General features: G+C 36.5%; 1 protein-coding gene across 1 annotated transcript in view; it reads right to left on the bottom strand.

Moving 5' to 3' along the window:
- The window catches only part of LAMA1 (laminin subunit alpha 1), a 108,225-nt gene that overhangs the window by 23,256 nt on the left and 59,519 nt on the right, over positions 1 to 25,450 (bottom strand). The window contains exons 23-43 of the mRNA XM_049830181.1: positions 24,258 to 24,494; positions 21,623 to 21,766; positions 21,036 to 21,215; positions 20,237 to 20,422; positions 19,259 to 19,386; positions 18,124 to 18,244; positions 17,842 to 17,979; positions 16,028 to 16,149; positions 15,031 to 15,117; positions 14,575 to 14,768; positions 13,522 to 13,664; positions 10,605 to 10,703; positions 9,527 to 9,638; positions 9,199 to 9,361; positions 6,665 to 6,875; positions 6,312 to 6,428; positions 6,063 to 6,226; positions 4,820 to 4,955; positions 3,490 to 3,583; positions 2,127 to 2,243; positions 12 to 194 (exon numbers count right to left, since the gene is read on the bottom strand). Coding sequence (XP_049686138.1) covers positions 12 to 194; positions 2,127 to 2,243; positions 3,490 to 3,583; positions 4,820 to 4,955; positions 6,063 to 6,226; positions 6,312 to 6,428; positions 6,665 to 6,875; positions 9,199 to 9,361; positions 9,527 to 9,638; positions 10,605 to 10,703; positions 13,522 to 13,664; positions 14,575 to 14,768; positions 15,031 to 15,117; positions 16,028 to 16,149; positions 17,842 to 17,979; positions 18,124 to 18,244; positions 19,259 to 19,386; positions 20,237 to 20,422; positions 21,036 to 21,215; positions 21,623 to 21,766; positions 24,258 to 24,494 — 3,076 coding nt within the window. The remainder of the gene's footprint in view (positions 1 to 11; positions 195 to 2,126; positions 2,244 to 3,489; positions 3,584 to 4,819; positions 4,956 to 6,062; positions 6,227 to 6,311; positions 6,429 to 6,664; positions 6,876 to 9,198; positions 9,362 to 9,526; positions 9,639 to 10,604; positions 10,704 to 13,521; positions 13,665 to 14,574; positions 14,769 to 15,030; positions 15,118 to 16,027; positions 16,150 to 17,841; positions 17,980 to 18,123; positions 18,245 to 19,258; positions 19,387 to 20,236; positions 20,423 to 21,035; positions 21,216 to 21,622; positions 21,767 to 24,257; positions 24,495 to 25,450) is intronic.

The following is a 25,450-nucleotide window of genomic DNA, read 5'->3' on the forward strand; positions in this document are numbered from 1 at the left end:
AGCAAACTTACCAGCTTTTGATGAATCAGTTATAAGTTCGCTAGTTTTCCTCAATGTGTCATTAACTCGGGACAATGTAGAGGAAGTATTCAGCAGCTTTTGACTGAAATCCCCAAAGTGACTTAAACCTACCACAGCACTGGTGTTTGCAGACACAGCCAGCTCTTTCACTTCAAGCATGTACTTCCTTGTATCTGAAACACAGTTCCCAGGTTAAAAAAAATTCACAGCTTTCATACATACCTGGAAGTAATAAAGGCCTGACTTCATAACACCACCATTACAAACACAGTCAACACACTAGAAATGCTGTCAGTTACATTCCTTTCATAGTAAGAGTTATATGTTTGTTTGTATTTTTTCAGTCTGTGAGGGGAGGTCCAAACCAAGACCTACTGTGATCTAACTTTGCTTAACTGTTGAATGTGCCATGGCTTACAGAGTGGGAAGTTTACTTTCTGTGAAACTGGAGTACCAGGAGGCTGGTGCAGCACCTCTTGCCCAGTTACCAAGTTGGAAAATGGCCATGGCTATGGCCCTGGACAAAACACATGGTAAACGTTCCTAAGCTGGTGATACAGATATGGATCTAGCTATAGATGTAGTTAAGTTTATTCATACACACACACAGAGGTATATAATAACAAAATATATTACACATATATAAACAATAGAATGTGCAGCAATTTTAATTAAGGCTCATCAGTTTAGATTTTTCAAGTCCTTTGATCAAAAGACTTGGTTAATCCAGGTTTTAAAATTCTAGGAAAAATGTTTTATTTTTCATGACCAGCTTTGAATACAATACAGACACAGAAGGCAGTGATGGGGAACTTGATTCTGCCTATCTCAGCAGGAAGATTATATGAATACATCAGGCTCATAGTGTTTAAGTTCCCTAAATAAGTGTTGGCACCCAGAGTCACTAGTCTGGGACTTACATTTTGAATCCTACAGAAAGCTGGTGAGGCAAAAGGTCTATTACACCCTTTGCTTTGGGCTGCGATTACTTATATAGTGAGTGCACCACTCCCAGTCTCAGCCTACCCCTTACACCCCTTGTGCCCAGAATAGTGGGAAGATGCTGCAGCTGGCACAAAAAGCCTGATTTAGGTTTGCAGGGATCCTTCTTCACCACCAGTACACTATACAGAGGGCAATGCCACCATGAATCTCTGCCCAGATAATAAAAATTTTTTTTTAAAAAAAAAAAGAGAGAAAACTTCAAGAAACATAACAAAACTGAAATCAAACAATGTTAATCTGTGAGTTAAGGGGAACAGTCCTATGATTTTAATAATGCCTTAATTTTCAATGTTTAGCTTTAGGTTAGATGATCACATCCTGCAATTAGTATCCAGTGTAACTTTATCACTACTATCACCCTTTATTGTGAGTTAAGAACCTGAGTCATAAAATGGGTATTTTAAAGCTTTGGACTTAGCATTCTAATCTGGATGTACAGTACAGCCCAACTGCCCACGCAGGAGGTCTTTACGAGTGTTTTTCTACCTTAAAAAAAACATTCTTAAGGTTGGCAAAGTATTTCAGACCCTCTTATTCACAACTTCAAAGACATTTTCTCTATTAGTTTCCATGAACTCTAGGTCTTGCCTTTATGCAAAATAATGACTTTTTTTAAAAAAGGGAATTCTTTTGTTTTGGAAAAGCACAGAAAGAACATTTTAATAGGTTAACTGAAGTCAGCATTTACAACAAGAATCCATTTAGATGCAGATAAGATTCACAGCACAGTATAAAGAATTTTGAAACAAGCTATCAAAAGAAAGCAAAACCTCACAGTTCCATATGTCACACACTGTGTGGGATTAAATATTCTAGGACTTCACTCTCTTCTCATATCAGTGCAATTATATTGCTTTCAGAGCCCCTCCTGATTTACAACAGTGTGAAATGGGAATCAGACTACAGACCTTTTATGATAACCCAGTTATGTTTCATGGGTTTACTAAAAAAAATGCAAAGTATTCCTTGTAAGGGAATAGGCTAAGTCTCCGGCAATAGGTTATTGCTAAGTTTCTGCAATCAGAGAATGAACAGCATTTTATTACAATTGTACTAGACGGTTCTCTAATAAGGAGAATGTCAATATAAATTTCACTTACCATTAGACAATGCTCTTAGTGTCAACAGGGAATCATTAAGCTGGTTGACAATTTTATCAGTACTTTCCTGAATCTTTTCTACCTTTTCGTTCAACCCATTCAATCCAAATAAAAGGCCTGCTGGAAGAAATAAGTGTGATTTTTCTATGCATAAACAAATACCATACAACCCACACAAACCTTATGTATAGGGATAACAAGCATTCACTTAATAAATGGAACTTTTTGTATTGGGTTTGGTTTTTTTTTTCCCCCAACAGAATTTGCATTTTACAAGCAGGAATGCAAAATAAATGCAGTATGCACAGATAAGCTCCTGTGGCCACTGTCGCATTCAAAGTTATGTTTTTTGGCCAATTCCATCAGACTGAATTGGTAGAAACATAGTCAGGAAAAGGCTCTAAATTAAAATGATTCTATGATTTTGTGATATACGACAGGAGTCAAAGAAGTGTTTTTCTTTTATTTATTTGTGATCTGTTTGCAGACTCCTCTCACTAGAAATAAAAATATGCAGAACAGAAGGAACAAAAAAGGTATGTATTCTGTCCATCTGAATTACATAAAATGCATACATATTTGTAAAGCCATTGATATTAAAAGCAAAGACCATTTTACAGTTATAGTTTATCTCTGCGAAACATTCACTTTGTCCAATTTTGCCCAAAATCTCCCTTAGGGCCAACCTCTGCTCCTACACAAAGTCTATGTTCAAAATACTTTTGAACTTCCATGGTGCAGAGTTCAATGCCTTGCTGATATCTTTGGAGAAATAAAAAACCAAAAGGATTTTGGAATTTATAGAGGGACTCTGAGCCAAAAGGTACTTTGCACAGACAAAAAATGTTCAGCTTGTTACTGTATTGCAGCGGTGTAGAAGGAAGAAGTAAAAATTATTATGGTTTAAATATATCATCCTACAAACTTGTGTAATCCATGATTTATTACATGAAATTGGATTAATGAATTTCTTCAAGAATTATGTTTGTTCTTCATCTACTGTACAATCTCTAATGATGTAATTCATAAAATTTGGAAAAACAACCATTTAAAGAAAGCATTGCTTGGAGGTAAATGAGGTATAGTGAAGGCAATTTTTTTTTAATGTTGACAGAGAAAAACTGTATTCTTACCCAAAAAAGTAAAGTACTACATGATTCCATAATATGTTAATCTGAATTGTATGATAATATGTATATAGTCATAGTTATATGCAGTATTTTACCTTAGCTTATGCTCATTAAAAAAACAAATAAAACCACCCCCCCCCCCCCCCAAAAAACAACAACCCAAAAACCCCACACCACAAAACAGGATACAGAAAAAGAAATAAAAGCAGAAATGTGAGCTCTAAAGAACTGACCATCACTTTTTTTCTTCAGATTTTTAGCGTCATTCTGAAATTTGGAGCTAAGCAGTAGAGTTTGTTTTCCAAGAAGACTGAGGGACTCCTCTGGCTGAAAAAAACCAGTATCAGTTGCCACAGGTGAAAAACAAAAGTTCAGCTGAAAACATTAAGTATCTCCAGATGTCTACTTCAAGTTACTGAACATTCTCATTATTTATGACATATTCTATTTATTACCTTATTAAGCATCAATTAAAAAAATACAAGTTGCAATCATTTGTCCAATAATGTGACATTGAATCTCTTTGTGAGTTAATAAAAAAACCAACTGTGAAACAAAACCTATCAAATTCTAATTTGAATACTGCTACTGATTCAATGTTGCCTTTTAGAACATCAGTAATTCTAGTTCCAGGCCTATGTAAAAATTCCCAGCACTGAACACTTTAAAGTGAGGCATCTCAAAATTCCAGTCTTTAAAGTGTTCTTTTAATCCATTTCTTCCACTGGAAAATCTGGAAAAGTACCTTGAAGGATTTGTGATGTACAAAGCTTTAATAACACAGACTGCTATAAAATAACATGCAAGCTCACAAGCCAATTATTTTGATCACTATCACGTGAATGTGTTGTCACATATTTGTTTCTCCAGGCATAATGTGCATGACACTTGTAAAACATATCCCATTCCTTCCTGGGGTTTACAATCACAAAAAGCAGAAAGAGATAAGACGGGGGAAATAGAAAAGTATGAAAGTAATAAGGTCAGACTGGTAACTGGTCAGGTCTTTTTAATCTACTGTTTCAATAACAACCTGATAATCTTGCAAGGCAGAGGGATACCAGATGAGACACAAACATACGTTTGTTATGAAACATCCTCGACCAAGAGAAATATTTGTTGTTGGGAATACCTAGATAGAAATGGAAGAAGGACAGGTCAAATAAAGAGATGGTAGAAGAATTCCAAACATGGAAGGGAGTGCCAGACATTTTTAGGAACTTAAGTTCCACAAGAACACTTGTCAGATGACTGATATAAAAACTCATAGAATCAAGTACAGTCTAGATAAGCATGCATTAAATATTAAAGAAACAACAAACAAAAAGGTAAAACGGTACTGTGGCAGAGAGAAAAGCAAAGTAAACAGAACATGAAATCTGGTACCGTTACTGCTTTGGCATGCAGATTCAGGATACAGTATATACTAGTTGGTAGGACAAACTGCCATACATGTCTCCATCAAGATGACTCAAATTTCAGCAAGTGTAAAAACAATTAGAACAAATATTCCAAAATGAGAAAGGGAAAGATGTTAATTAAAATACTAATATTGATACTTACTAAATCCAAGGGGCCATTCACAACTCTTGATGCATCATCTGCCAAACTCTCTGTTCTTTCAATCACACTTTTAACGCTGGAGTGTGTATAGACAGCAGTTGTGTTCAGAGTCACATTTCTTACTTTAGAGAGGCCACTAAACAGAGAATTAACAAGCAATTCTGTTTTCATGAGAGTGTCTTAATCAAGCACTAAGTTCCACGTCTTCAGTTACAACATGCACATCTTTCTAGAATACATGATACATTCTGAAAAAAATGAGCACATCTTGCCCTATGTTACGTAAGGAGCTTTAAGTTCATTATTTTGAACTGAAAAAATCAGTTCAAAGAAATTTTTAATCCAGCTTTTTTCTATTTTGATCTTTTTTGTTTATGGTCAGTTTTTCGGTTTATAAAGCCACTTGGAACAAACAAATCGCATCACCTAAACAGAACAGAAACAGGTTCCCAGCTGGAGCTCATAAGCAAAATAGACAAATAACAGAATCTAGGAGAAAATGATAAGCATCTGAAAGCCATTCTGTATTAAGTTTTGCTTTATTGAGTTTATCTGGCTGCATTGAAGTCAACAATGTTGCTCAACGTTACTCAGAGCAAGATTTTCTGTTCTCAAACTCAAAATACAATGTAAATTTTCCAATCACATGATTTAACTTTTAACACATATCTGCTGACTTTAGAAGACAAAACAGTAAGAATCCTAGAAGGATTTCTGGGATAGAAGATTAATTTCCAATGAATTAACTGGAATGAATTCCCAACTTTCAAATTCTAAGAGTGCATTTGAGTGGATTTGAGATTGCAACCCACTCATTTCTGCAAGACGCTTTGAAAGCAATAATAATGGAGGCATAGTACGAATAGTTTCTTGATGAGATTCAGAGATATATTGTCAAGAAGTATTCATAGACAGACTAGAAGCTTTTCAAGCCATACCATGATATACCCACTTGGCATTTATTAATTCACTAGTTACTGTGTAAGTCAGCCACATGAAATGCGAGACTAATCAACCCCCTCCATATCATTTAATAAAGGTACACTGCATTAAAAGTAAAAAGCACTTGAATGGGGAATAAAAATTGATCATACAATGGTTTGGGTGGGAAGGGGCCTTTAAGATCATCTAGTACAACTCCCCTGCCATTGGCATGGAATTCCTTCAGTGGATTAAGCTACTACCTATTTAAATTAAATCTGAGACTACTGTAAATCTCTCCCAATTTCATATTTCTTATCACCTCTCTAGTGCATCTGCAAGTCTTTGGAATTGGGTGGCATGGTCCTCAGCTCTGTATACCAGGTCAAGCACTCCTCTCACAGACATCTGCATCACCAGCTCATCCACGTGGTGTCGCAGTTTGGTGCTCCATAGGACTAACTCATCATGGTGGACCTCCAGGTTCTGCACAACAAAATGGTTTCTTTTTTTTCCAATAGCAAACTACACTTGATAGTGTCAAAGATGATATTAAAACTTAAGAACTTACAGATGTAGAGTTCTTTACATCTTGGGTAAGAGCAGCAGCAGCGTTCACTAGGACCTTCCCTTCTTCAATGAGCATAGTTGAGACTTCTTCACCTTCCTTTATATTTAGCTTTTTGTCCTATAGCATAAACCAAGTGTTTTATAGTAGTCTGTAAAGTCAGCTAGTGCAGATGAGTTCACATAACACAACCATTTTTGTTTTCAAACAGGGGTCTGGTTTCCTTTGAGTTTAAGGTATCACATATGTGAACATGTTTAAAGAGGTACAACTTTATTAAAGTCTAGAAAGCAGCTTTTAAACACAATTTCATATTTGCTATTTCTTATGCAACAACACTGATTGTCCAGTCTTACATTTAACTCTGCCAAGTTGCTAGAGATAAGAGGAAACAAGCGATTGGTCTCATTAACATTAGAGAGCGCCTTGTTCACCAGGTCCTGGGCATCTTCCAGTCTGCTGTTGTGATTTGATAAGAGCTGTCTTGCATCCTTTTTTAGTTCAGCAAGCTCCTGCTGGGGTTTAACATATTCTTTCTGAACCTGGATCAACAGATTTTCTGCAGCTCTGACAAAGAGAGGAATCAGAAAATAAATAAACAGTGAAGGAGAAACCTAGGCATAGATTTCTTGAGGAGAAAATGGGGTCGTGTGAAATTACTTTAAATGGATCTTCTTAGAAGGTCTGCAATTTTTTTTCTATAACAACATACATACACACAGTAGCTTAGTTACTCATCTTACCACACAAAAAGGTGTCTGGCTGGGGGAGAGGGCAGTAATACAGTTCATAAACTTTGTATGTGGTGACTAGAAGCGAAAGGGGCTAGTATAAGTCACATTGCTTGGACTTAATTTGGGACATCCCTCACATCAAAATCTCTGTGAAATATTCCTCTGTAACTGCTCTGTATCTTAAAAGTAGTGATTCATATTTTGAATGTAGGATCAAAACATGAGTTATGGGGATTGACACTGGAAAGAAACAAGTAACCAGAACTGAAAGACATAACTCAGGAGTCCTGGAAAGTTTAAATATCAACTAAAAATAAATAGCCTCATTAAAATGAGCACTGAAATGAGTAATCTCTGCACTTAATCTTTTTTAATCAGTAACAGACATTATCTGGGAAATATCAAATCACCCTAATTTGTCAGTAGTTAATTGCTTCAGCTGTTCTATTTGGGAATATTTGGATCTCCATTTGAACACTTTCCAGTATTGAAGAAATTGAACTTAAAATTATCCTGAAAGTCTATCCCCTTGTTTCTCTTCATTTCAGCATATATATTGCACACTGCAACTCCTGTAATGATACTTTTACATAAACATTTGTCCCTTTTAATCTCATTTCAAATCATATAGATCTTTAGCCAAAGCAAAAGAAACCTAGTTTACTTCACAATTATACACAGCAAAACACATTCCATCTTTCTTACTGAACAGCAGATGTGCATTTGCATCCACTTCCTGAAATTAATTATTCAGAGTCCTTACACTCAGAAGCCATAGCCTTAAAAAAATACAAGAATGAAAGTATTTTACAAGACAGTACTGGCTTCTATTTCAGTGTAGAGTAAAAAGGTTCTATTCCAAATTGGTTAGGAACTTTGCCTTACGTGGCAAATGTGCGGAGACCTCAGTTATGAATGTTGTTTAACAGTATGTCATCACAAGCTCAGTGCACTGTGAGCCATGTGGTAACTTCTGTTCCCTAAAAAATGGACCAGCAAGCTGCTTATTTAAATCAGTTTTGAATTTACAGCTCCATTGCATGATAAATTCTGCAGAGGAACCAATCTTACAAACCTTCTTAACTGTCTTGATCTCTCGAACGACACTTAGAGAACTTTCCAGAAATTTCAACAGACTCGAGAACTGAAAAATTTAATTTACAAATGCCCTGAATAACAGCTCAAAAGCTGATGTTGAAAGTCAGAACACCCTGTTACTATGAAACAGGACATTTTGAGACATTTCTGCAAGTGCAAAAAAAGCTATTTGAAGTTCCTAATACATATAGGAATAAGTGGTACATTTCTAGTCCATTTTCATGTCCATTTAGCTTCTGTACAATATTCAGCACAAGGACAAGCACAAGTCTGTTGAACAAAGTCAGACATGCTATCAGCACAAACATTCTACCCTGCTTAATTCAAAGCACTTGAAAGTCAAATTTTCAGAAATGTTCCACTCTGGTCTAAATCTTTGTCCCTTGAAGCCAATGTTAACAATCTTACAGCATTCGGTGGGCTAGGGCAATACTTGGTATTTCTGAAGCTGGAACAAAAATTTTGCTGACTGTTGGAACAGTCAATGTTTCATATTGCCAAGTCTAGCAATAAGCACTAATAATGAATACAAAAGCCATTTTAAAATAGCCTTTAACTGGGGAAGAAAATCAAGACAACAGAATGCAATCCTAAACAGTGGCCCAGAACACTGAAACAAATGCCTTGGTTTCTTCACAAATCAATGTGATATATATTCCAGTGACAATAAATTGTCATGTCCTTCAGCAGGCCTGACATCCTGGGCTTGTAATTGACTGAGACAGTTCTATGATGTCTCCTAGCCAAAAACAACAAGGAGATATGTATTCGGGCCAGATCTGAAACCGACTGAAACAAGTGAATCTTTTCACTTACTGCAAAGGGAATTTTCTATCACACCCAAATAAACAGGCTTTGGCTATATTTGTATCACGTAGGATGCCCAAATATCTTCAAATTGTAACTCCAAATTCAGAGTTCATATAGCTCTGCCTGGGCTAGTTATCCACCACACTGCCTCTTATTATGGCACAATGTTTCTCCAGATACCTCTCCAAAAAGCAGTATTGCATAGTATAGACATATGCAAAATAAAGTTTTCAGTAGAACAGGCTTACTTTAGGACACTGGTAGCATTATGGTGCTGTTGAACAAAATCTTTCTTGCGCAATGCATCCAAAAGGGCAGAAATATCATCCTGCAGGCTCTGAGATGTAATATTTGACAGCGGGAGGTCCAGGCCCAGTGTTTCATTTAGTGACATAGCAACTTCAGCAAGTACTAAGTAGGAAAGTAAACAATTTAGTCATACCATTAAAAAAAGAATATATGTGAACCCCCTCTACAAACTGCAGCACTTTCCATGTAAATAGTTCTTGAAGAGTTGCTAAGCAAATACCCTTCTAAATTCTGTAAAGAAATGGAAATATCTTAAAAGCAGGATACCTTTGATAGTTGTATGTACTGTGTCAATAAATCCAGCCAGTTCTTGACTTTTATTACTGGTTTCCTTAGTCACTGTGTTAAGCTGCCAAGCTTCTTTCAAAAATCTAAACGACTAGAATAAAATCAGACATAACTTTTGACAGTTCTCCTAAAACACTGATTAATACATTATATTGTCTGTGGTTTTCACACTTTTTTCCCCCAATATTGAGAATACTTTGTGAGAGGAAACAATGTTTTTTGATAAGGTAGACCTAGCTGATTCATTAATTTCTGATGCTTCCATGCTTGCAGATGCCTTAATTATATTGAAAGTTCCAGCCTCTGATACCAGTGAATTGTGTTATCAATCATTTTCATAATCAATAAGATCATAATTACCAAAGCTATTCCTTTAACAACGTAACTTTTACTCTTTTTTTTTTTAATACAACTAATGTATCTTCAGAAAATCACTCTTCTGGACACTACACTATTAGTAGTAACAGCATTGTTAGTGCAAGCACGTAGTTAGATTACATCTACATGGTCAGAAAATTATAGGTACATATGGTCAGCAAATGAGATTTAATGTTTGAAGTACTGTTGTCAATTTTCTACCTACAATTTTTCTTGTGTTAAACCTGAATAAAAACACAAATGTTTCATGTGGATTTTCAACAGATTTATTTATGCTGTGATCATTTTAAACATAATACTATAAATATCAATGACTTTTTTGTGAATATTCAGCTATGACATAATTTTGAATAACTGGAATGTTAAAACCACTGAGAAGTATCTCCTTTTCTGCAGCTTTAAGGCCTTAAATGATCACAGTACAAAAAGCTTCTGAACTTTAACAGAAACCATGTAAGTCTCCTGTACAATATCATAAAACACTGTAGTTTGCAGAAGAATTCCACAGACCAATTAACTTCCCTCCTTGGAAAGACTACAGAATGGACTGAATTCTTTCCTTGAACTCTATTAAAGTTTTAAAAAAATTTCTAAACAGCTCACTAGCATTTTTGTACCATGCTATGAAATCTCAAAGGTTTTCTCCAGAAAGGCTAAGAATAAAGAAGCCAGCACCTACCTCTTCATGCAGCTGATCAATTCCTACTGATAAACTCAGAAGGCTTTCTTTTGCCGTAGCTAATGAGTAAGTTGGATCTTCTCTAGGACCTATAGACCCCTATAAGAAACAAGAAGAAATAGCACACTGTAATTTGAAGACTTTATTGTGTGTCCAGAAAAGGTCTGGGAAGAAAATAACTATGCATACTATTTGATTATTTACATGTTTTAAATGACTGATTTGCAAAGCACATAAGATGACATGAAGTAATTACATACAGTTCATGCAACAAAGTGTAATTTCTTTAAATAAGGAAACAAGGATCTAGCCATGTTATACTTTCAATCGAGTAATAAGAAGGAAGCATAATTTCTGTTTTCCTGATTCTCAATTTCACTACAGTCTGAGCTGCCCAAGTAAGCTACTTTGGGAAGTTCCAAGGACCATCAAATTAAATGCTTCCATCCAGTCCCACAGCTGCTACTGTTTCGGCAGCTGGTCTTGTTGAAACAGCTGCATCTAGGGTGTATCTGTGAGGGTGACCCTGGAGAGCTCTGTGTTTCTATGTCAAAACCCAGTGCATGGCACGCAGGAGGTCAGGATTTTGGCCCTCCAGACACGATAAGATAAAATAAGCAGCCCTGTGGATCCTCTCACCAAGAAAGAATAATAGGCTGTATTTGGCTTCAAGGTCACCTCAAAACTGTTCTATATAGCAATAAATAGGCCATTGTCCCAAGCGTATCATATTTGATACAGTCAAGGCCTGAAACAGAATACTCCTTCTCTAAAGATGCAAAGAAACTTAAGGCATCTCTTACAATCACTGGAAATACCATAGTAAGTATTTAAAAAGTTGGGCAAAACAATAAATAATACACAGGATTATCCAGCAGCCTTGTGTCAAGTGGAAATTTCAAGGTCTTTGCCTCAGCATGAGGAAAAGAACAAGTGAGAGACAGAAGCTGAAGCCCTTGAGTCTCCTGGGATAAAGCACAGCAAGGTTTCTTTAAAAGCCCAGTTCAAAAACCCAGAATGGGACAGCAAATATGTCTAGGTATGTGAGGAGGAATAAAGCAGAAGGCTTTAACTAGAAAAACAGAACTACTGAAGTCCTCAGATGGACTGGAGGTGCAGAAGCAATGAGGAGCAGATGATCTGATATGATAACTCTCATTATTGAAAGGCCTGCACCTAGTGCATAGAAAAGAGGAAATACTCAAGTTCCTCAGTGACCAGCATGAGGCAAGGACACAGTACGGTGCAGGGGACAACGCTTCACAGAAGAGCTGTAATTCACATAAACTTGGGGATTTTCTGGCTCCCAGCTACAGTTACTTTGGTACAAGGCAAAAGGGAAGGTAATCTTTGATTAGCCAGAAAGAGGGTGGTACCTGCTTCCAAACAGAGAAAAACTACAAGACTACCAACTTACCCTCAAGATTAAGTTGTTTAAAGAACATTGTGGCCTTACATAAGCAGAAATGACACCATAGTCACAAGAGCTTTTATATCACTTTTAGCATACCACTTCCAAGAGAGTGACAGCTGGCTTTGATTTTAATGTAAAAAAAAATATATGTACTAAAGGAGAAACTTAAACTGCTTTTATTTTTACATAAGATTTGACTTCATTTCATGAAGTGCTAAATAAAAGCTACCTATTGAATAATGTTTATAGTCCTAGAAGATGATGCTCCTATACAAACACAAAACAATTACAGAAAGCAAGCCAGTTGTATCCTTAAACTATTACAATAATTCATTATGTTTATGCCTTATGACATAAAGGAAGGGAAGCATAACTGAAGCTTTATAACTAAAAGGTTAGCAACTAACACTAAAGGATAAGAGCTGAAGCATAAGCATGTAAATTAATCAAGTTTGCCTTCAGATACTGTAATTATTAACATTTTGAAGTACATTGATTGGAATTCAGTCTGCCTTACATCTTAACATCTTAAACAGAAGAAATTTTAATTCAAACTCTTAATTTGCCAAATTCAGAAGAACAAGGTGGCTCACATTATTTTGATTTTGTTGTGGTACGGTGAAATACAAAGTAGATGGCTTTGTTTCTGTCTTGGAACATGTCTTGCTTGACTTATTGCTGAGCAGAGTCTTATCAATAAATGTGTGTATTTTAGTGGTCATTAAGTAGGAAGGATTCTGTTTATCTCTAGCTTTGTGCAGAAACCACATGAACTTAATCCTCAGCAACAATAAATGACCTTCTAGAACCACAAAATGCGGTATTTCATGCTTTGGTTAAGGCGAAGAGGAACTGGAAGGAAAGTTCACCACAAGCAGCCTGAAAGTGTCCAACATTTAAACATTCTACCTGGCTTTTGTGTCCTGAGACAGAGGACAGAGTAAGGTACTTGGGTTGCCACACAACCAAAAAGAAAGCAAACCACTGCATCCCAGGCACCCTGGCTAATGCAGAAGTAGCCTACCTCTCTAGGAAAGTACTAGGGGACCCTAGGGGAACAGCCTCAAGATCTATGTTTTAGCAGCTCTTTAGCAAAGGGAGCAAAAAGGGAAAAGACCTGGCCTGATGTTTCTATCTCACTGCTGAAAATTATTCCCTTTGCTTTCAGTAGGTCTGGGACAGCTTTAAGAATGCACATAATCCATATCCACAAATATATATATAAGCACATTCAATAATCACAGTGCTGACTGAAAAATATATTCATCCACTTGTTTAAATGCTAGTACAACAAATTAAAAGAAAGTAATACAGGCAGGTAAATAACTTAAAGTATATTTCTATACCAAACATAATGGTCTTAATCTGGTATCACTTACACATACACACATTCAAGCCATGAATTTCAGGAGGGCTTTTGTTAAATTACTGGCACACGAGTGGCTGCAAGCTTTGCTTTAAAGGTGTGACTAAGTATTTCTATTCTTTGTGCATTCATTTTACCTTCAGATGTTTTGTTGCATTCTCCAACTCTGACAATATCCCATAGGGCACACGGGCAACACCAGTGAGGTTCATTGAAAGTATGGCCTTGTTGAGATTATCCAAACTGTTTAACAGAACTCCTGTGCAATTGTCATCACAAGCTAAATAAACCATTTTAAGAGAAGGAAGCAATATTAGTATTAAAAAGAAGCCATCTAATACTGAAATTTATTTTGATTTACACAGTATGTGCCTTCACCTTTTGAGTTAAGAGTGATTAAGTATAATAATTTCAAGCATACAGATTTGTAATATTGCCCTCCCCTTCCTGCACCAAGACTGGACTTATTTCAAACATACTCTCCTTAGCTCAGCACACACCCTCCTGCCTATTGAGCTGCTTGCTCTATTATAAACTTATTGAGCCTATTTAGCTATATTACTATAAATCCAGGGTGATGCCACTGACACTCAAACAGGTTAGAAAGAGAGGAAATTCAAGCTTATAGCGAGTGGTGTAATTCCATTTATTCCTTGGTTGTTTTGTTGTTTTAACTTATACAAAGCAAAATCTGAGCCCTAAATCCCAATTCATTGTAAAAGCAGGTTAGTGTACTTGCTGTGTCTTTCTGCTATCCACCCTCTCATAAGGAATTACATGACTAATTATTGGTGGAGAATGCCTACACATCCAGGATAACTCCAAAAGTATTACTACAGCAACCTCACATCCAAAGGGTCAACACAGGAATTCAACATTTTCAAATAAAGGTATGCTACAGAAAGCAAAAAAGTATTAAAATTATCTTTCCTTAAACTTGTCTGTAACATTAAATAAGTCATTTTAAAGATTAACTGCTTGTCTGATGTTATGTTGGAAGGGACATTTGGAGATTATCTAGTCAAGGCCCCCCCCGCTTTTACATTAAGTTGTTAAGATTTCTTTCCTTTAATAGAAAGAATAGGGCCTGGCAGCATAAAAATATTCAAGGAATAATCACATGCACATAAATATCAATGAAATAGATGAAAGCCCATTGGGAAAGTAAACAGTTTAAAAAAAACACCTACAAATACACTTATCTTCCACAAGAAGATGTCTTGGTTCACACTCCTCACAGAGCTGTCCTGTTACACCTTGCTTACAGAGGCACTGGCCAGTTGCACGATCACAATTAACATGAACAGAGCCAATTGGATTGCACTGACATGGATGACAGCTGCCACCAGGAAGCTGAGGGTCACCATAATAGCCAAGAGAGCACCTACACAGGGAGGAATGGGACACTGAACATCAGGGGATATTCATCATGAAATTAGATGGTTTATTTCTTTTTGAGAATCACCGATTTAAGTAGTTTAATTAATGACTTCTTAACAGTAACTAACACATCACTAAGTCCTTGAGCACTCATTCATATATTTATTTATGAACACTGAATAATATATTCGGAGTACAAATATGGCTCATATTAATCAAACTGTCCTTCGAATTGGGGATAAATGGTGACATTGTGTGTAACTCACCTTTCACAGTACTGTCCTTCATATCCTGGGAGACAAGCATCACAGTGGTAATCCTGAACACCCTTCAGGACACAAGTGGGACTAAAACTGGAGGAAGGATAAACAAACACCTGCTAGCACATAAATGGAAGACCATACAAAGACAGAGAACACTTTAAGCCGCAGGTTAAAATATTGTAAGCAACAGCATCCTATGCTCAATCTGATGAAGTGCTCTAGAATTTTTACTTTAAATTATCTGTTTCTTAAAAAGTTTGCTTTCCCAACGAGACTCCATTACTGTATAACATGCTAAAGCACCTTACGGCCTTCCTTTTAAAAATTAAGACAACGAAAAATGGATGCTGCATGATATGGCTATAGTATATATCTAACCAAGACTTGCATGAGAACATCAGAGTTGCTAGACTCTCATATTCATTCAGTTATCCAAAAGCAAACAACAAAGATGCTTTTCAAGCTTCTGGAGAAAAAACAGCCTGCACAGCATTTTGATTTTCAAAATACGAAGTTAACTGTTCCTCTACCAAACAGATGTATAAATTTGAAACAGAAGAGTACTTGTACTTCCCCTAGGATTGATCTCATGAAAAGTTCCTGCATTCACTGGAGGTGGCCTGAATCTTTGTAAATACAAAACCATTGTTTTTCAAATTAAGAAAGAGACCGACATTTGAAACTAAAACGTGTCACAGCAACTTACTCCATTATCTATAAGACATTCTATGTGGCTGATCTATTCTTAGAGAAAATATTCACTTATCTATCAGTTAAACTTTTTGTTTTAAAACCTCAGAGCTACCAGTAGCTGTGAACAATTCAGAATGTAAGCTCTATTTACTATAATAGGTAGCTTTCAAACGTCTAAAAATTAAGGACATGTAAAGATAATTAACTACTTTTGTCATGGGGGTGGGGGGGACAGAGTAGGTGGGACATACAGCACAAGAAATCTGGAATGCTAAAACGTATATTGGATTTAATAAATTCTGGTTACCTAACAGGGTTGGCTCTAGGACAGGCACAAAGAGAGCAGTCATTGACAGATCCAATTACTTTCCCATAGTAACCTGGGGCACAAGCGCTGCAGTAATCACCAACTGTGTTATCTCTGCAGTTCTGATGATACACAAAAAGGAATTCAGACAGTTTAAAACAACAACAAACAAGAGGAATTCTATCTTCCCCCCAAGCCAATAAACGTATACAGTTTCCAACAATCATCTCTAAATGTCACTACCCATTGGTCAGCATTCTCTAAGTGGAGAAACCTTTTATGCAAAAATAAGCAGAACACCAGCATATTTTCTCTTATGTGAATGGCCCCTCAGGCAGGCTGACCTAATTTCTGCTCTAAATTTCCATTAAGGTTTATGTATTTCTGCTTCTATTAATCCAATTCAGTCTAGGAAATCACAGTACAAAGCAAAAAATCCTCAAAAAAAGAAGCAACTGATAGAAAATGAAACAGGATACCTGGACGAAAAATACAAGTTTCAATGTTTCAGCAAATGCATTTGAATGTTATAAACCAAGGACCATCCACACTTAGGATTCACAGACACTACATTTAATTTGTCAACAGTACCGATCAACAGCCAGTGCTATTAATATTGAAACACTAAATTGGTATTATAAACAATTTAACTGACTAGACCCCTAAGTGAATAAAATTGTTTCTCCTTTTTTTCCCCCCCTTTTTTAGTTCATATTCTTGTGAGTGTGTATACTTTAGACGCTAGTTGAAGACAGTAAGCAGTAGCAATGAAGCCTCCTATTGTATGGGAGCAGAAGTCAGAGGTGAAAACCATCTCTGCTGCCTACACCACTCAGCCAGAAACATCTAAGCAGTAATCTCAACACACAGATGACTTGCCACCCCCGCAACGAGAAGCTGAGAGGAAGAATGATTAGTATTCACTAGTGTGAAAGATCTATGTGTTTTGGCCTTGTAGAAATGAGAACCACAGTTCTTCCTCTTGACATACATACTTTAAGACAAACCCAAAAGCAAAAGGATGGTTTACAAAAACCTGAAGGAATAAAGAAACTCACTTTAAAAACTGACTTCAAGAATGAATTCAGCAGAAGTTGACTTTGAACTAACCAACTCACCATTGGAAAAATAAAGCAACTGAAAAAAACTTTAGAAAAGAATATTGAGCCATTACAGAGAACTGGTATGTGCCTTATTTGGTTAGCTGAGAATTTGCTGTTGACAGGACTGTCATCCCACAAGAGAGAGGCAATGTGGTAGTCAGATGTGGCCCCTCTTTGCAACCTTTGGTATGAAGCGAGAGAAGTAGCAATTAACTTAGTTGAGGCATATCCTTATACTACTTGAGTCTCTGGGAGTTAAGAAAGCCTCACTTAAAGCTGCCCAGAGGAGACTCTTCCTGAGACACAAAGAATTTTACTTTGACCTAGTCTGTGGCATGGTATGGCTTACTGCTTCCTTTACTTCTTTTTTGCGTGACTAAGCAGACCTTGGCCAGACCAAGGACAGAAGCCCAAAAAGTCTCAGAAAAAAACAGATTAACTGAACTGATACATGACTTATTTTTAAAGTAAAATTAAAACTAAAATAATTAATGATTTTTAACATGTTAGTGTCCAAAAAGCTTGATAATTTTACTGAATGGACCCCAAGGGAAATACTACTCAGATTTTCCAGTTTTTGGTGTTGGGGGAAGAAATTATAATTTATCCAAATAGTACGGCCATATACTTCTCACAAAAACTCCCTTCATAGGTTACTGTCATTGTATGCTCAGGTGAAAAACCAATAGAAAAATGTGTAATTGTACATACCAAGCACTTTCCAGTTTCAGGATCACAGGTTTCACTATGGTTGTTGCACTGGCATGACACACAAGGTGCTATGAGAGTGTGAGTCTCTTTTACACTGAGTTCCATATGCTCTCCCCTGTAGTATCCCGGAGCACAGCTCTATTTGTAAGGGGAGTAAAATTAAAAAAAAATATATATATATGATCACAGCTATCAACAGTTAAACAATTTTAAAAGCCACTTAAGTATTCTTTTTTATTATCTCACTATTAGACACACAAAAAGGATTCAAGGATTCTGTACCTGACAGGACAATCCAGCATAACCAGCAGGACATCTACATTGCTCTACAAGATGAGCTTTAGCTCTGCCTAGATGCCTTTCTTCAAACTTCACTGCAATTTCCATTGAGATATTTGCAATTCTACAAGATATATGCAGAAAAGACCATGAACATCTAGAGAATTCTTAGCACCAAGACTGAGATCCAAACATTTTTATGCTTCAAGGTCAGGGCTACAATACATAATCTCCCATGATCCCCTTTTGCCCATGCAAATATCTCAATAAAGTCTGAAGATTCTTTACTTATTTACGGGATTTCAGGATGTACAATAAACAAATCAGAAGTACTTCAAATTAATACAGGTTGATTCCCATTGGTCTGCAAAACTTGACAAACGCACCACGTAAGAGTATGTATTTCTGTTGCAGAAACACTAGACAGAAATACATCCAATTTGTCCCACAGATTTTTGTGCAGAGCTAACAAAGAGTTGAGGGCATGTGAATCAAAAATAATCCCAAATCTGCAGGTGGAACCACACTTCACAGCTGTGAAGATGTACAGATACTGGGTTTTCATTAGATGCATCTCTGCTTGCCTTGCTAGTTTCCAAACTGACAGATGGAATGACCATATCCTATCTCCTCCCTCTCATTAGTAACCTAGTTCTGTTCAAAATAGCAGTAAAATGCTACCATTCTGAGGTCAGAGTATTTTACTACCACTGCTCAGAGTGTATAAAGCTAGAGACCTAGATTGGTACAAACCCAAGAACTCAGGGGACCATGTGTTTCAATTGAAAAAAACTAAAGTTTCAATTCACAAAAATAAGATGGGCAAGAAATAATTTAGAAAACATCTAACTATCACCCATCCTGCAGAACACTGCATCAGCCTGTAAGTCTCTGTGCTTCTTTAGGGGCTTTTCTATGAAAGCAACAGAGACATTTAGTGTTTCACAGAAAGAATAAAGAGAGATTAAAGGTCATAAATGCTTCCTTATAAGAGGAAGAACAGAAGTTATAAGTAGGGAATTGGAAATTTCTCCGATTTCAGTTAAAATTTTACTGTATAGCTCAGTTGGGACTATTTCTAGGTTACATTACAGTAAATGCAATATAGTAAGTAAACGCAATCAAGAGATTTCTTTACCTGCTTTGCTGTAATCCTTGGCCATAAGCTGCCTTGATAAGGACATATTCAACATTGCTTAGCACAGACATGAAGTCAGAACGTAAGACAGGCTCATCAGACACAGAGTTAAAATACTTCCAAGAATCCTAAGGAAACATAAAACATTATTAAAACCATGAGTGTTCAAGCTCACTTCAAGGTAATGCTCTGTTCTTCCTTACATGTTCTTTCAGAAATGCAGTCACAGTGACTATGTCTAAACTGTAGGTCCCAGAAAATCCAAAATCTTGCTCCCTGTTAGGAACAAGACGTGGTTTTATATCATCTCTCTTCTCTTTCCCTGCACTCAACTTCCATGACCAGCTTCTACAGGAAAGCAGTCCAGGCCTGCATGGCACAGCTTTTTCTGGCTAGATGTGGAGAACCCAGACAGCCAAAAGACCAGGACTTCACAGCACTCATTATATGAGCAGTTAGAAACAGCTGCTGTTGCGTCCTGCTTCCTGTCAAGAAGAAAGACTAGACCTCACCTCAGCCCCAGTCAGCAGAGAGTCCCAGAGACCAAAGGAGGTCATCATTACTTCCTCTGAAATTGCCCAGTGGGCACTACTGAAGCTTACTGCTCCTGCTGGGCTGATTCACATCCCATATAATGCTCCTGGGCTCTGAGTGTAACATGCATGCTACAAAATTATGAGACTGCCTGAGAGTGAAAATACCTGGCTGCCTGTCATTTATCACGGAAATCTGTGTTTGAAAAGCTTGCTGCAGCAACACCTTCAGCACTTCCAAATAGTGCTAAAGTGTTATTTGTTGCTATAGCACAATATTCCCAGCCATTTTTTCCCCTAAAATAGATGCATTTTAATCCAAGCGCTCTATTTACTTAACTTATTTGAAATCAGATACACTTTTTTTTGGTATTAAATATATAGACCTTTTCTGTAAAAGCTCATAGAAGAAAGGAAATACTTCCACACCAATGTTTTGGCTTACCTCCTTCATTTCTACTTCCTTGTCAGTTCTTACTCCATTTTCTGGAGAAGGGGTGTCTACATAGATGACCAACTTGCTGGTGTGACCTCCTTTCATTAGAATCTGTGGCTCAAAATTCGAGGTTCCAAAGCCATCCAAAGCATAAAAAGCAACAGTATATCTCAGCTTCCCTCCATAGGCCATGAGCTGTTTGGATAAAAAAATATTACTTCTATTTATTCCAAGGTTAGGGCTACTAACTGAAAATATTTCAATGTCATTGGAAGACTTAAACTGTCAGTTCTTTAAAGAATTGGCAATAAAACATGAAGATTGGCTTAAACTCAGCAGTTTTTGTACCAAGGTTAAATGCATATTTCTAAAAAGCAGTCTCAGTTTCTTTTAGGCCCTTCCAAGGTGTGCAGTCAATTTTCATTTAATTCCTAAGCAACAGAGATTCCATGATCTATATACTGAATCTAGCATCAAGGTTGAAAACTCTTTCAGGTATCTGAAGTAAAATTGAACACCTCACTCTTTCCCCCCCCCCATATGATCTCTAAAGAGTAACATAGTAATCAAATATGGGTGTTACCAATTTACAGGGTCAAGAAAAATCTTGTTAGGAAAGGGTAATGAACATATTGTTTGTCCTTGCTATAAATAAATGCAGTCACTGAATATTTATAATAGTATGACATACAAAAGTAGAACTAACAAAAAAGTCATCAAGATAAAGTGTCTATTATACAATAAAGGAGTGACTATTAGAGAATAAAGAAATTACCTACAAAACATTCCAATTATCTAATGATCTTACCTGGTCTCCCTGAAACTGGTCTGGTAACCTCCAGTAAAATGTTTCTGTATTTAAGTATTTTCTGACTATGGCAGCATCCAGTAAAACATCAGGAAACTGGGAAAATACTCCTTCCACTGTTCCAGTCAGATTACTTTGAGCTACTACATGCAGAATGGACTGATCTGGAATTAAGGTTATCTGCAACACAAAGAGCAAAAGATTCATTCAACAAAAATATTCCATCTCAGTGTAATATACTGTTAACAGTTTTAGCTGCTTTGAGATAGTCAATAGTACATCTTAGAGTAATAAATGCCCAAACCAAAAAATTGGGAAACATGTTTGATATTTATTTTTTTAAGAAGCAAAGAGTAAAACACAAGTTTTCAGAAATAAGACTATGACTGCTTGCCATTTGCTTTCTTTGTTGTTCTGCCATATGCCGCTGCCTCCATAAGCTAGCCAATTACATTCAGCCTGATTCATGAAACATATGCAACCTTAGGCACACCAGTGAAATGCATGCAACCTTAGGCACACCAGTATGGTACCTAACATGAGGATAACACCAAACTGCATCTGTATATTTATGTCGCATCACTTACAGGAATTCTCACATGATCTTCTAGTTCTGAACAAAATGTAGACATTCCAAAACAGAAGCACGGAGTACAACCTAGTGCATTGTTAGTAGACAGAGCAAAAGTTCCAGGTTTACACTCACTGCATTGTAGACCAAATACATTTTCCTGGAGGAAATAAAAAAACACCAAAACCATAACAGCATAGTCATGTTACTTTGCTAGCTGAATGAAAGATGGTTCTTTTTGGAAGAAAAACTAGTTTCTATGTAAACTACATAACAGGAATTCTATTATTATATCTATTCTTTTTTACTATGCAGTACATTTTTTTTCATTATTTTCTAGTGATGTTTGTTTAAAAAAAACAAAAAACAACCAAAATCCAAAAACAAACACCACCAAAACCCACAGAACATTCAAGCTAAACTCATGTATTTGAGCTTCTAGTAAAAATTAGCAGCTATACATTTCCATTTAAGACAGAAAAATCTTGGGTGGGGTTTTGTTGGGTTTTTTTCCTCCCATCTGGAAAGTGGGCTCTCAGAGCCAAAGAAACTGCTCAGTATCAATACAAATCAGAGGACCTATTCCCAAGCATCTGGTTTTGCACTTAATTCCAACTGGGAAGTCCTACTTGAAACACCCAAAACTACAGTTAGTGCCCACTGGCACCTTTAACCAGAAGATTGGAGAGAGACCTATGAAGGCGTACATTTGTTGCCTTGAATTAAGTTGTTTTCTATCACCCAGGTCTTTCAGGAACAGATTCCCAACTTTTCAGGAAAAAAATCTATACTACTAAATCTCTGTATTTAATATTTTCTATTTTTGATACAAGAATGTCAATTCAGACTTCACTACTAGCAACATACGTGAGTTATTCTTGAGCACTGCCTTTGGTTATAGCATAGGAAACAAATTTGATCTTTCAACATAACCATGTTTTAAAAAATGTTGAGATTCTCCATTTTGTATTTATTGGTTTCTTCCTATCATTATCATCTGGATTTTCAAAAGAGCAGGCTATATCATCTGAATCAATGTGCTGTTCCCAAACCTAACAAAAACGTGTGTGTATGAGCTGAAAATACTTCTCTATTTCATTTTTTCCATTTGTATAATGAGGATAAGAATACAATAGCTTTTCCACTGGAGTCTTCTAACATTTAATTAGTTGTTTCAAATACTTTCACATCTAGGATGGAAGAAGCTGTAGAAGTGCTGTCTGTCTATCTCTACACAGAGAATGAAATAATTCATTGCCAAAACACCATGTAGGGAACTTATGCTTTTCAATTAAGAAAAAAACCAACCTTTTTATCAGAGATTGTCTGCTCAGAAACATCAAGATGATATCAATTAATGTGACCTGCACTTGGAACTGTTGCAGCAAAGTATTCGTAGATCTGTGAAGAAAATTTTCCCTAGCTTGGGGTAGAAACATTTTCTCTGTATTGCTCATTGCATCAAAGTACTTATCTGTTACAGTTGGTTCTTCTCCAATGTTCTATGTGTACTGAGGAAAAAAGCTTTTAAATAGCAACTAAGAAATAATGCATATGAGTTATGAATTATTATTACTGGAACTATCTGTAAGGCAAAATGCAACTGTAGGAAAAACCCAGTGGGATAAATAAAACACAAAAATTGTACAATTAAAAAAGGTTCATACAGCGTTGTTCTTGGCACTAGAAGGCATTTACATCATACAGAGAAATATAGTGACACTGAAGTCACTAGCACCATTCTTGTATATTTAACAAGATTTTAAAAAATTTTGCCCCAGAAATCATGGCCAGTGCTTTCTCCTATTCAAAAGGAGGCAGGCAGAAATCTAGGACCAAAAGGAAAAGCAAAACAAATGCATCCTCATTCATTTCTACCTTACAATATTAATTAATGAAAAAGAGGACTCAATGTATTACAAGAATGATAAATTCACTTAGTATAGAGTAAACACATGGATCCTACATTGAACAAATGAAATCTATTTGAATTTAGGACTGCAGTGAGACCATAGTTGTGAAATATGGCAAATCCTGTACAAGACTAGAAAGACATCAGCCATTTTTTCGATCAGATATACAGTGACTGTTTTGCAAACTTACCCAGGAGTCAATATTAGTCAGGTAGAGATGACTTTTTGTGACTAGGCATACAATGGGTCTTGATCCTGACTTCTTAACACATATCCACATGAAATCCCATTAATTCTGTCTAAAAGAAAACTACAGTACTGTGCCACAATAATTTCATAACCACAAACTGGAAATAAAATTGCCTGGCTACGTAAAACAAAACAAAGGGAGGTAGGAGAGATAAACTGTCTAGTATTATGACAGGAATTTCTGAGAACAGAAATAACAATGCCATGTTGGTAATGTTGCTATCTCTTCTGCCTACAGCTAGCTGTGTTGTGCCAGTCCACACTGGGGAACACCATCTCGCAGTTTTTAAGCCTGCTGACTAATAAGACCTGTTTAGCACTAGTACAGAAAATCCTTTAGGGGTGATTTAGGTGTACTTGGAAATGTCTTAAAAAACAGATGCAGACTGCCTTTTGAAGTCCTTTCAGCTCTACACCCTCCATGACTTTATGTAATAAATGTCCAAAAACCCTCAAAGCTGTCCCAAAAGGGTCTGAATACTTCAATACCTTGCAGGTACAGATGCCAGTTTCTTCTTCACAACCACAAAGTCCTTCAATGTCATCACACATCTCTGCTTCAGTTCCACTCAAATCACAGTCACAGGCAACACAGTCCGGGTAGTCCCTGTAGCCTAATGCACACCTGGAACAGTCTTGTCCTCCAAATTCAACTTTGCACTGGCATTGACCTGTCAGTACATCACACTGGAGACTGGCTGAACCAGTGTTGCTACAGTTGCAAGCCTTAGATGAAAAGAAGAAATGTTCATAAACTGCAGATCATTAAAAACAATTTTGTTACAACAGAAACAGCACAGTAAATTTAGAATGGCCCTTAAAACTTAGTGTTTGTCCACAATTACTATACAATAATAAAAGGGAAGAACTTCCACATAGAAATGGGGTTGTTGGGTTTGCATTTGAACAAAGAACTGCATTTCCAGTAAACAGTGGATGGCAAAAAGAAGCTTTGTTGATTCCCAAATCTAGGTTGAGAATCAAAGGAGTTGAAGGAACCTTGCTCTAGAAAAGAAAATATCTAAAAGACTTATGAAATAAATCTGCAAGTACAGTAATTTTATGAATATGATAGAAAGAAAAATTGTAACACTGACATTCTTTTAAGATTCCAAGAAGTATTAACAGGGTCTACATCTTGCTCCAGATTCATTTACTATTTGATGAGGAACCAAGAATCTCATTGCATCCAAGGGTGGGAAGCTCAGCATGCACTGCAGCTCAGTACCAAAGCAATACTGTTCCCCAGAAGAGCCCATCCTTCATTATGTAATCAGTAGTATGAACCATATTACAAATATGCAAAGTGGATGTACTTAATTTGTCATTCTTTTTTGAAGTAGACTGGATCTAATCTTCAGTCTTAATTTCTTATCTATGGTTACTTAACAAGTTCAATTTTGCTCTGTGGTTGTTTCTAACAGTGCAGGCAAGAAGTACATTCCATCTATGATCACCTAACAGAACATTTTCCCTGAGTCTTCTTTCCTCATCATCTCCCTTTGAGATGAAAAGGCTTACTTTGTAAAGTACTCTACACAAAGACCCACAAAATCTATTAGCATCACTATTTATCCTTTAGCATTCTTCACAAAATTGCTGCTCACCATTAGTACTCTTTGTATTAAGCAGTTTTTACTCTAGTTGCAAGCACTAGGTACTACACTGCCTAGTCCAATACA

The sequence above is a fragment of the Accipiter gentilis genome, chromosome 27, assembly GCF_929443795.1.
Source record: "Accipiter gentilis chromosome 27, bAccGen1.1, whole genome shotgun sequence".
Lineage (NCBI taxonomy): Eukaryota > Metazoa > Chordata > Aves > Accipitriformes > Accipitridae > Astur > Astur gentilis.